Source organism: Spinacia oleracea, chromosome 6 (assembly GCF_020520425.1).
Source record: "Spinacia oleracea cultivar Varoflay chromosome 6, BTI_SOV_V1, whole genome shotgun sequence".
NCBI lineage: Eukaryota > Viridiplantae > Streptophyta > Magnoliopsida > Caryophyllales > Amaranthaceae > Spinacia > Spinacia oleracea.
In genome coordinates this window covers 141,403,075-141,414,887 of record NC_079492.1, presented here as the reverse complement: position 1 = coordinate 141,414,887, position 11,813 = coordinate 141,403,075, and the positions used below count along the sequence as shown (strand labels likewise).

The 11,813-nt window shown below is 35.6% G+C and overlaps 2 protein-coding genes across 2 annotated transcripts; one reads left to right on the top strand and one right to left on the bottom strand.

The window, feature by feature from the left end:
• Positions 1-1,161: 1,161 nt before the first annotated feature.
• LOC110797770 (uncharacterized) lies at positions 1,162-4,503 on the bottom strand. Its single transcript, XM_022002886.2, has 3 exons — positions 3,860-4,503; positions 2,994-3,354; positions 1,162-2,088 (listed from the first exon to the last, which is right to left on the bottom strand). The coding sequence occupies exons 1-3, from the start codon at positions 4,272-4,274 to the stop codon at positions 1,398-1,400; spliced, it is 1,467 nt and encodes a 488-aa protein (XP_021858578.2). The 5' UTR covers positions 4,275-4,503; the 3' UTR covers positions 1,162-1,397.
• A 3,381-nt stretch (positions 4,504-7,884) lies between these two features.
• LOC110797749 (uncharacterized) lies at positions 7,885-9,378 on the top strand. Its single transcript, XM_022002864.2, has one exon. The coding sequence runs from the start codon at positions 7,885-7,887 to the stop codon at positions 9,376-9,378; it is 1,494 nt and encodes a 497-aa protein (XP_021858556.2).
• The last annotated feature ends 2,435 nt before the right edge of the window (positions 9,379-11,813 follow it).

Here is an 11,813-nt window from a genome sequence, read left to right as displayed (position 1 = left end):
CGTGAGTAACATACTACTCCGTATGTTGTTTGGTACCAAATGACAAAATGCAATCACCCTAGTTTTACCAAACCATGTCGTTTTATACCAAATGAAAATGCAACAATCACAGAAAACATTATTATATTGCTAGTAGTGTCCAACTTATTATAGTCTTAGAAAACAATGCATACTCCGTTTCAAAATCGTTGCAACACTATATTTTTTGCACTATTCACATAATTTACTTTGTTTATATTTTAATGAATAATATTTTAGGAAAAACATGTTAATGTATGATCTTGTTAGATTTGTCTTAATGCATATTTTGTGACTATCAATTTTTAGTTTTCCTTGTCGATAATTGAAGATATGAATTGTTCAAGTTATGCATTGGCAAACATGGAAAAAAAATTAGAAACTAAAACACACTCGGAGGAAGTATGTTATAATTCATACCACTATAAATAGACAAGAAATAATACAAACATAAAATATACAATTTTTTCATGAAATTCCCCTAAGTTTTGCAATAATTCACCAAGATGAATTGTTGAAGGTTTGAGCAGAAGAAGATGGAGGAGAAAAGATTGTACCGTCAGGAGAGGGAAAGGAGAGATATAACATAGCCCAAATTAAAAGTCGATCGGGGTTTGGTGTGAGAAAAAGGAGGAAGAAAAGAGAGAGATTAGTGGTAGGGGGGTTGGTGTGTTGGTGGTGGCCGGTGCTCGGATTGTGGCTTGCATGGAAGTCATGGAGAAAAGGGAAGAAGGAAGGAGGAAAGAAAGAAATGAGAAGAGGAAAAGAGGAGAAATTTCAAAACAATTCCCTTGATTGGCATATGAAGTGACATTCTTGTAATTATAAGGATCAAATATAAAAATTAAAAATTAATTAAATATAAAAGAGATTGTATATTTAAATATGTAGATTGTATATTTTGACAATTTATTTACGAAAATACCACTTGATATGTTTTACTCGCCAATCACGGAGATTGACTGGGCGAAGCCCGGAAAAGAGTAAATGAGTTAATTAGGGGGTTAATTAGATGTTAATTGGGTTTATTATGATTGATGACTTCATTAAGGGTATTTCGTGTATTAAGTTTTGAAATAGGGTTAGTTTATGAATTATTAAAACTTGAGGATATTTGGTGAATTTCTTTAAAGTTCAGGGACATTTCAGGAAAAAAACATAGAATATATAACAACTAGCTAAGGACTACAAATAGATAAGAACTCAAGTGTACAAAGTTTGATTTATTGGTGGAAACTACTACTCGATCCGTAAGGATAACAACGAAGCTAATAGCAATTATTATAAGTAATGATATTGATTAACGTCGTACACAGAAGGAAGCTAGCTAAGAGTAGCTAGATCGATCTCTTATTAAAAACAAGCAGGGCGGCTAATGACTAAGCTGGATCCACGGTAAGATCAATGTTGTAATTGTTAACGCCATTGAAAACACCGCCATCAACTTGAGAAATACGGGTTTGGCCAGTAGTAAGGACGTCGCGCACAGTATAAGAGAAAGGTATATCACATCTTCCTCGGGTGGCGACTAGTCTGGCCACCACACTACTCATCGGCGGCACACGTATGGTGGCAGAATCCGTTAGAGTTATAGTTTCAGTTTTAGTTTCCCCCCATTCATATTCTGCATCAAAAGTTGCATTTATTTGGATACTAGCACCAAATATTAATGGTTTCCCTGCTCGAATCCTTATTCTTACACCAAGATGAAAGGAAAGAAAGGCATTCCAAGTAGTTTCTGTTTTATCCTCGTAATTAAACCCGATGGTTCTGACCAACTCAGTTTGTGAATTATTAGTAACTGGGAAAGAAGCCAACACAATGGGAGTTTGATCATAAATCCTAGCATCTTCAAGGCGATAATTCACATTATAAACTTGTCTTGAAAGAACTGGCTCTTCTACTCTAACTATGGCCTCTCTTGTAATTGTTGTTTCAGTACCCAAATGAAGCACATTATTAGGGAATCGCCGACTATAACAAAGTCCACCGTCGAAAGCCATATCAGCATCATCAACTTTTACGCCTCGAAAATCGGTTCCGGCTAGGCTGGTGCTTACCACGATTTCCCTAATCAAACATGCACATCAAGGGTCATTTTAGAGAATTGACATTTTCTTTTAAAAAGTTCATGCCCCAAAAATTACTTCATATTAATATTAAGTTAACCAAATCATATTAAAAGTTATCAAAAGGGGTAAAAATTATAACGTTGTACAATAGATCTATTGTACATCAGGTACGCGTAAGATCTTTTTTTTTTTTTTTTCCAACTTTTAGATTATTATAAATGCATCATAATCGGCATGAGAGAAAAAATCAACGGAAAGAACGTATGATCTTTTATTGAAATGACTACTCTAGCAAAAATTGTGCATTTTAAAGGTGATAAAAAACAAATTATCTTAAAAATATTACGAAGTAACCGTCCAAATTATGCATTAATTGACAAACATAAAACGTCATCTCAATGATGTCTTGACCTACTGGTTAAGACTGAGAGCAACATCAGCGCCAAGTCTTAAGATTTGAACTTTGCTGACATGGCATATGACTCACGTAGTCTTAAGATCAGACATATCAATTTGAAGCATTGAAGTGAGTTAGTTTTAACAAAGTCTTAAATCGAGTCTTGAAAAACTAAGACTCAACTTAAGACTCAATATGTGAGTTAAATAAAATAAATTAATTAAAATGTTATATTATTTGATATGCTTTATATGAGTTTGAGGGGTGAAGAACTAAATTTGAAAGAGTCTTGAGAAGTGCTAACAAAATTTAATTAATTAAATATTAGTGGAAAGCTGACATGACATATGAGCAAAGTCTTAAGATAAGACCCCCTTGATGTTTCCCTGAGCGCATGTGAACAATAGGTCTCAGGTTCGAATCCCCCCACCCCCATTTATAGCTTATATTACCCTCGTGGCTCATACGCGTAAAATAAAATAAAACGTCATCTTAAAAGGAAATACCTGTTTTGTCCGTTGGATCTCCAAAATCCATGAGTAGGCCGAAAATCGCGGAGAAGGCTTCTGATGCGGATGAGTCCATCGTGCCTGAAATTATTACTATCCAACTCAAACCGCACTGCCTCATCACCAATATCATTGCTACTAAACTGCAAATGATGTGTGTTTTGATCCCAGTTAGGAATATTCTGCCTTCTCACAGTAGCCAAGTATCTGCCATTGCTGCCTTTGAAGGCCACCACTTCCGGCAATATCGTCAACAACTCCCAATCCGTCATTCGAATCCATAACGTCGGATTGCTGGAAGCGCCGCTCTCGCCCTGTACGTATATGCCAAGTCTACGAATTCGTGATGTACCGCTACCTGATCAACCAAAGGATCGGATCGGATAAACACATTAAGTCTTTGTTCTATACGACTTATTTTGACTTATTTCAGATAAAATAAGTTCAGAATAGTTCATACATGTTCAAATAATTTCAGTTAAGTTAAGTTAAAATCAAATAAGTCCGGATAATATAAGTTCAGTCAAAATAAGTCCAATATAACGGAGCCTAAACATAAATAATAAATTACTTTGCTTTTAATTCAAACATGCATGGGAGGATCTTCCACTGGACCGCTCAGAAAAAAAAAACCTGATAATTTTTTTTGAAATTAATAATACAATAGCTGTCAATCTTGTTAGTATATATGCACCCCGTTTCTAAATATAAATTACACCTTACTTTTTCTTGCTTATTAATTGAACGAAATTTGACGTCATAAGGTAGTGTTACTCCCTCCGTCTTTTGAAGATTATCCAATTGGAGTTTTATTTATTTATTTATTTTTAAGCCGGAGAGAGTACAAATTGAAGTATGTATACCTTGATGAAGATAACCGTACAAGAAAGCACCAGATTGGACATGCCTAAACCTGAGTCTTGTTGTGGTCCAAAGTGGCAAATTTGGATCACCGGGGGTTAAATTTTCGACAGCAAAAAGTGTGCAAGACCATCGAGATGTATCTTCTTCTACTTCATTGGCGTCTGCATTTATCCAATGCGATGTTTCAGACTCCCTAACTAAGTACCTGTTGTTGTGAAAACAGCGAAGATGCACCATTACCATTCGGTTGTTGTTGTTACTGCTCCTCTCTATAAAAAACTTTACCTTCGGACTCGTTATGTCGAACGATTCAAAATACAGATTCCCCCCTCCTTCTCTTTTGCTGTATGTCAAGTGATTTTGCGGGGTTCTGTTTTCTGAAATTACTGCTGCCACTGGCAATGAACTCGCCATGGCTGAAAATACCAGTTAATTATACGGAGTACTGTATTTGCGAGAAGCTTTGCAAACTAAAAAGCAGAAATTTTGGTCAATTTTTTATATTCTGATTTCTTGATATATGTTTGTAATTAACAAACGCGAAGGCATGCAGAAGAATACATTATTGTGCTTGATGCAATTACACCGCGTGTGTTAATAATACCGAAAAAGTAAGGCAATAATTAACCATGCTGGCTTCCAGGACCTACTAAAAATGGACCACATCTTTGCGAATTATTGCCCCTCCAAATTATTATTGATCCATTATTGCCCCTCCAAATTATTATTGATCCATTATTGTCCCTAATCCTCTATAGTCTGCCGACTTGTTATTACGGGGTAACACAAATTCTTATTTACAATGGGTGTACAATAAATATTGTACATCGGAGTAAAAGTTAACTTTAAATGCTTAAAAGTTATGAATATTGTAGATACCTACTTTTATCCCCGTTCCCGCAAGGGAAAGGTTCGATGATGAAAGCATAAAAACTCCACTTGACAACGCATCTCCTATAAAATAAACGAATCTCGATTCCCCATTTCATTTCACCCGAAACCTGCTAAAAATAGTAACTGCCGTAAAAGGTAGCTTCTAAAAGTGGCAAATCATAAAAGACAGAAACCTGTCAGAATTAGGTGTTGCATTCCAACATAAATCCTAAATGAGATAGAAAACTGCGAGAATCCTATTCCTAATAGGATTCGGAAATAAGAGTTACGTATTAATTGAAATCCTAACGAGCCTAGAGTTTGTAACGGGCCCAGACGCATTCCGTCACAAAATTAATACGCGCTAGAAGACTCGAATTAATCTCAAACTCTACGGATTTCAGGAATCCGAATCTGACAAAGAATTCGGCCCAGACATCACTTTCAACGCCCAGAGCTGGGCGCCGAAATCTTTGACGCCCAGCCTGGGCGCTGAAATTGCATGGATCTCTATTTTCAACGCCCAGCCCTGGGCGCCGAAATCTTTGACGCCCAGAGCTGGGCGCCGAAATTACCTGGGACGTGTTTTTTCCTAATTCTTTATGGATTAGAACTCTGCAATTCTATCTTTCTACGAACTCTTCCCTATAAATAGGCCCCTAGTTTCGACGTGAAACAACACACAACAACACATAATATATTATGAGTATTGACTCTAAACCCCTTAGCCTAAGCCTCTCGCTGCGAAACTGTTCACGCGTTCTGTCGCAATCGATCCATAAATCGAACAGAACGTATCTTGTCCCATAATTGAGATTCGTTAAATAAAAAAGGAGAAATAGCAAAGTCAAAGTGGTTAGTTTTCTGAGAACCGTGACGCACCTCTCAAGGGTGCGTTGTAATGTGTCCCTTTTGGATGATTTAACTGCTTTCCTCGCCCTTTTTATGAACTGTTAAACTAACCTAATATGATTGTTCTATCACGCCTAACAAATATAATATTTTTGGGAAATCGGATTATCATGCTAGGTCCCTTAATACTATTTAAATCAGATAATCACGATCGAATTAGTATTATATGTTGCATATTGCTAAAATCAATTCAGATTAGTTTAATAGTTAATGCATGTCCCTTCAATTATTTATGCTGAGCTAGTAAGGATATCCTGCCTCTGGAGTTATCGACGAGCGAACTACTCCTCTCGGTAGTTACAGTCCCCCGAACCCTCAATCTCTACCTTGCGGGTGTATATTGAGAGATCCCCACACCAGAGATCACAAGGGAACCTACGGCCATCGTGGTCAAACATAATTGCACTCCCTTTATGTCACGATAATCGGGTTTTGTCAGTTTTTCTCATTGTCGTTAAAAACTGAATGGCGACTCCTATATTACTAGTCAATTGGGTGTATACTCACAGGAAATCCAATTACACTTGATTGAATAAAAAGAATCGTCACACCCACGAGGGACAAGGTCACACATTAGCCTCGCGCTTTTTCGACCCCCTCACACATATATATGTAAAAGTTATCTATTTTTCAGTGATAAATTTTTTCATTTTAGTAAAACTTATTTCTTCAAAAGAACTAATAATGTATAAAATTAATCATTTAACCCTTTAAAATATTTATCTATATTTTTTTTTACTAATACAAAAGTTAATCAAAATTAGGTTAAAGTTACAAAAAGTTACTAAATTGATATAGTCTGTCGAATTGTTATTGGTTCATTATGGTCCACGATCCCTAGCTATAGTGACATAGTCTTTCTTGGAGTAACTATTTTTTTATTAGTCTGGAGGTCCACGAGAAAAATATACATGTAGACGAGATTCAATCACAAAAATATTTAAAGATTTAACCATCTAAGCTAGTTGACGATATAATTTTTTGATTCTTTGAATGAACATAAGAATATACTGTAACATATTCCTTGCATGTATCTCTAATGGATGACCAAAGCAGAAAATTTGGTAACTTCTTTTTTGTTTTTGTGATATCTTGATGTTTATAATTAACAAACGCGAAGGCAGAAGAATTGATGTCCTTGATGCAATTGCACAACGCGGGTTAATAATACCAAAAAAGTAAGGCAAAACCAATGCTGGCTTCGAGGACCTACTAAAAATGGACCACGTCTATTATTGTGAAGTGTACTGCTATTTTTGCCCCTCCAAATTATTATTCATCCATTATGGTTCCTAACTTTTACTCTGTCGAATTGTTATTGGTTCATTTTGGTCCCCGGTCCTTATATATAGTGTCACTCTCCCAATAACTCATTTTTCGAATACGACTCTAGAGGTCCACGTGAAAAATATGTAGACGGATTCAATTACAATAATATTTAAGTTAGGTGGTGATATTTTTTTTTCGATTTTTTTGAAAGTAAGAATATGTTGTAACATATTCCTTGTACGTATTCCTAATGGATGATCAAATAAGTTTGGATGATCTTTTTCTACTTTTACTCTGCCCACCAAAATAAAATAAAAAAAAGTTCAATTAAACAATCTCATTTTCGTTTGTCCTCGATCTCTACATTCTACGAGGTTCTGCTTCACTCTATTCCTTACTTCTTATCTCTCATATTTCCATTTTATCTTTAGTGTTCTATCTTTCCTCATGATCAAGTCATGACTAATGGACGAATACTCTCTAATGACTAATGCGCATTGCTTTAACTATCGATATATATTTAATTTTTTTTTTTTTTGATAAGCAATATATTTAATTATTTGTTACTAAAAATAATGTAAATATTATGACGATACACGTTATAATGAATTTAGCACGATTCCACGTAATAATTTTTTTTAACTCCGTATGAATTGAATAAAAAATTAGGGTCAAAATTTTCTTACATTTTTTTTAACTCCGTATGAATTGAATCAAAAATTAGGGTCAAAATTTTCTTACATATAGTCCTACAATTTCACCTGTTCATTAATTCCACCCACTCAAATATATAAAGCTTTATAATATTGTCCACTGATATACTTCGTACGTACTTCTATAACAAGCTAGCCAGGAAGTTTTCATTTACCTTTGAAAAAAAGCTCATCCCTTAGCTTGTTCCCCCACTCTTAGTCTTACCTCCAAAAAAAAAAAAGAAAAAAAAAGGCAATTGAAAGAAAAGAAAAAGAAAATGGTAGCATCATTGCCACTTTGTGCAGCAATATTATCAAACAAGAACAACAAATACTTAAGTTATGTAAAAGAAGGGAAAACACATAAGCATCTTCGTTTTTCCGGCGAGGAGATCGTGAGCAGATCCACAAAGTTCGCAATAGAGAGGTCGAGCAAAGAAGACGACGAAAACACGGAACTGGTTCACTTGCGATGTTGCCACAACAATAAGTACTTGGTTAAGAAATCTGAAGCTGAAGGTTGGATCATTGCAGCTGCTGAAAAGCCAGAAGAAGATGAATCACTTTGGTCATCCACACTGTTTGAGCCTATCATCGTTGAAAACCATGATGGTTATGGCCGAACAGTCCTTCGATTCAAGCATGTTCAATCCCAACTTTATGCTTCTTTGAGCAAAGATGATGATGATGATGATGATAGCCTCTCAAAATGCTTACAGTTGAGGGAAGAAGTAGAAGATGTTATCAACTCAAGTGATGTGGTGACAATCATAGACTGGGGCACTCTTGTCATTTTGCCAAAACGTGTTGCCTTCAAAAGCACCACTCATGGAAAATACCTTGTGACGAGCTCTGATGATCAGAGAAGTAGTGCTCATCCTTGTATTCGATCATCTGTCGACGACAAAGAAGATGCTCGTGTGATCCATGAGGTGTACACAAACCCTGACGGTACCCTGTCTATCAAGAGCTGTGACGCAGATGGGTTTTGGACATCCCACGAAGGTGGCGAAATCGATGTCGAGCCATTTGCAGATAGTACTAACACTGATGAGCAGAAATTAGCAACTATGGAAATTCAAAAAGGGATTTTCCAAACATTTTTGCCCATCAAAATTTCCTCCAACGAAATTGCCCTTCGTGGGTTGCCGCTCAACAAATTTTGTCTCATCGATGGTAGCTCAAAAGAGCTTGTTTGTAAGGCGAATTCGATTTTACGAGAGACAAAATTTGTGGTGGAAGAGGTAGTAATTTCAAGAGAAGTTAGCAACATCGAGTATCACCTCGACGATGCTAGGATCTACGACGAGGCAACCGTGGTGTTATCAACTAATATAATTCATAATACATCAGAAAATGCTTTCACCACCGAATACTCGTTTAGATTTGTAGACAAGAGAATTAGTAGATGGACAAATGGTGGTTCATTGAGTTTAGGTGTTCCAGTAAACATCAAATCAGCAGGCATTCCATTCATAACTGAAAATGGTATCGAAATCTCAGGTGATCAGTTCACCGGAACATATGAATGGGGTGAGAGTAAAACTGAAACAAATGAAAAGGAGTTGACATATAACACAAGTGTGCCGCCAATGACGAAAGCAACAATTCGTCTGGTTTCGAGTAGCGGTACTTGTGATGTACCATTCTCGTATTCAGTTCGAGAGGTTCATGTTGATGGCAAAACAGTTGTGTATTCCATGGATGATGGTGTGTTCACTGGTATCAATTTCTACAAGTTGCAAACCCAGATGGAGACTAAACCAATATAAATGTATTGTTCAACAGTTAATGACCAATCTAGTGTGATTTAAGCGTGATTAATGTTATGTATTACGGAGTAGTATACTATATTATATATTTTGTTTCGCGCGTGAGCTCGTTTGATCTGCTGGTTGTACTATGTAATAATCAATAAAGTTGAACTCGGTGTTTTTTATCTCCTAAATCCTAATGATTGAGAGAGCTAGTTATTTTTTATGTTAAATATGTACATTTTTATTGATTGCAAAAAAAAAAAAGCCCTTGTTTAAAGGAAAAAATCAACACAAATGCATTAGTGTTGCAATAGTAATATTAGGATGAAAAGAAAAGACAAAAAAAAGGTGGAATTTTTATAGTTGTGAATATCAACTTGATGGAGGTGAGTGATATTTTCAGTGTAAATGTACAACACGCGTACAAAAATAGTGGAAAATAAAGTTTATAATGCTCGAAAAATTAATTCCTCTTTTAATTAAGCATAGTGACTGTAATAAATCAAACACTAAATTTCTTTGATATAATTAATAATCATTTTTTGAATCAAAGTAATCCTTTTTTTTTTCAAGCACAACTTTTACTAACTACATCAATTTAATAGTTTTTTTTTTATAATAACCCTAATAAACATGGCAAAATAAATTATTTAAGCAATTTATTGACTTCTTTTTTTATACATGGTGTACAACAATTTAATGTAAAACATGTCTATTTAAAAATTGATACTCCCCGTTCACAATAAACTAGTTGTGTGGTCTCCAGGCGTTGCTCCGAGTTTACCTTTAGTGAGGTTTATTTTTGTAAATATGTGTCAATATAGGTGGTGTCGTTAGCGGATTTTCCTGGTGGCGCAAGATCAACAGTCGATAAACAACCTACCATTATATGCCCCATATCCGAAAAATCAAAACAAGATTGATTCCTCTTATTCGTGATTAGTTGATATCAATGTTTCTCTCTTCTTTACTAATAATTACACTCCATTTGCACACAAGATTTTCACTACAAGAATTTGTATCTTAATGACAATCTAATAACGACGAGTCAAAAATCCCGTTGCAAAAGCCTTTTGCGACAGGGCTAACAATCAAACAAAGACGAGAACAACCATCGCTAATGTCTTTTACGATGGGTTAACGACGAAAATTTCCATTAATGACGGCCTCCTTTTATGTCGGGTTTGCGACAGGAAATCTTGTCATTAATCAACAATTATTGGCCTTTAGCGACGAGATTTTCCGACATTAATTGTACAATTTATTGTAGCGTTTTAAGAATAATGTGGAAAGAGAAGAATTGTACATTTATGAGTACAATAATTTATTCCCTTTTGCTTTTTCGGATTCATTTTTAATTACTATTCATTTAAAAAAATTATATTTTCTATTTACATAGAAATATATAACATACATTGTATCTTGCTAAGATGGTAAGAAGTGTAACTTTTAATTCATGAGGTGCGGTGTTGGATGTGACATGGCGTAATAATGAGAGGCCTATGTGGCACATATACTTATCTATATTTTATTACATTCAATCAACTTTTCTACTAGCGACCACTAGGCCTGGTTATTGGACAGGGTAGCCCAACGGACAACAGGGTCGGGCTCAATTTAAAAAGGTCTTGACCCTAAAATTTTTATTGGGCAGGGTCATTTATAGGGTCATAGCATATAGGGATTTTATAGGGTTCTGATAAAAGCCCAAATTTTTTCTTAAAAAGCAATAAGGGCCAATACCAGTATACCACTACCAGACATCTTCATCTCTTGAAAGCTGGAATTACTCTCTCTCTCTCTTAAGTTAAAACACTGAAAAATGAAAATTAATCAACAATGGCATGAACATTCTTCCATCAACATTCTGAGTTGAAATCGAGTTGTAAATCTCGATGTGAGCACATTCTTCCATCAACACCTGCCAATCTGCCATTGTTCCCGCAGCGAAGTACATGAGGAGCTAAAAAGCATGATTGATCGATGGAATCCGACAACATCGCTACGGATGCGATCTGTTGAAGCTCTTAATAGACTGCCATTATCAATCGATTTAGATAAAAAGGAAAGAGTAAGGGAGGAAGGAATGATGGAATTGGGTTTGAGGATGAAATTGAATTGGGGGAAAATGAGGAGTGAGAAAATTAAGGTGAGATTTTATATCAGTGGGAGACTGGGAGGTGACAAAATGTTGGTGTTCATGGATTGTTAATTTGTTATTAGTGTCTCTCTTTCTTTTTAGAGTTTGCATTTCTTTTGTTTGTGCAGGAGGTTTTTCATGACAGGAAGCCATGAGCATTTTCCATGAATATTACATCTTTGACTTTAACGCATTTACCAAAAAGAAGCTTAAGAAAAAAGCCCGTTAATTACCCTATTGTAATTTAGTGTTGACCCTGACCCGACCCTGACCCTCTCGGCCCTGACCCTGACCCTATCCATTAACACAT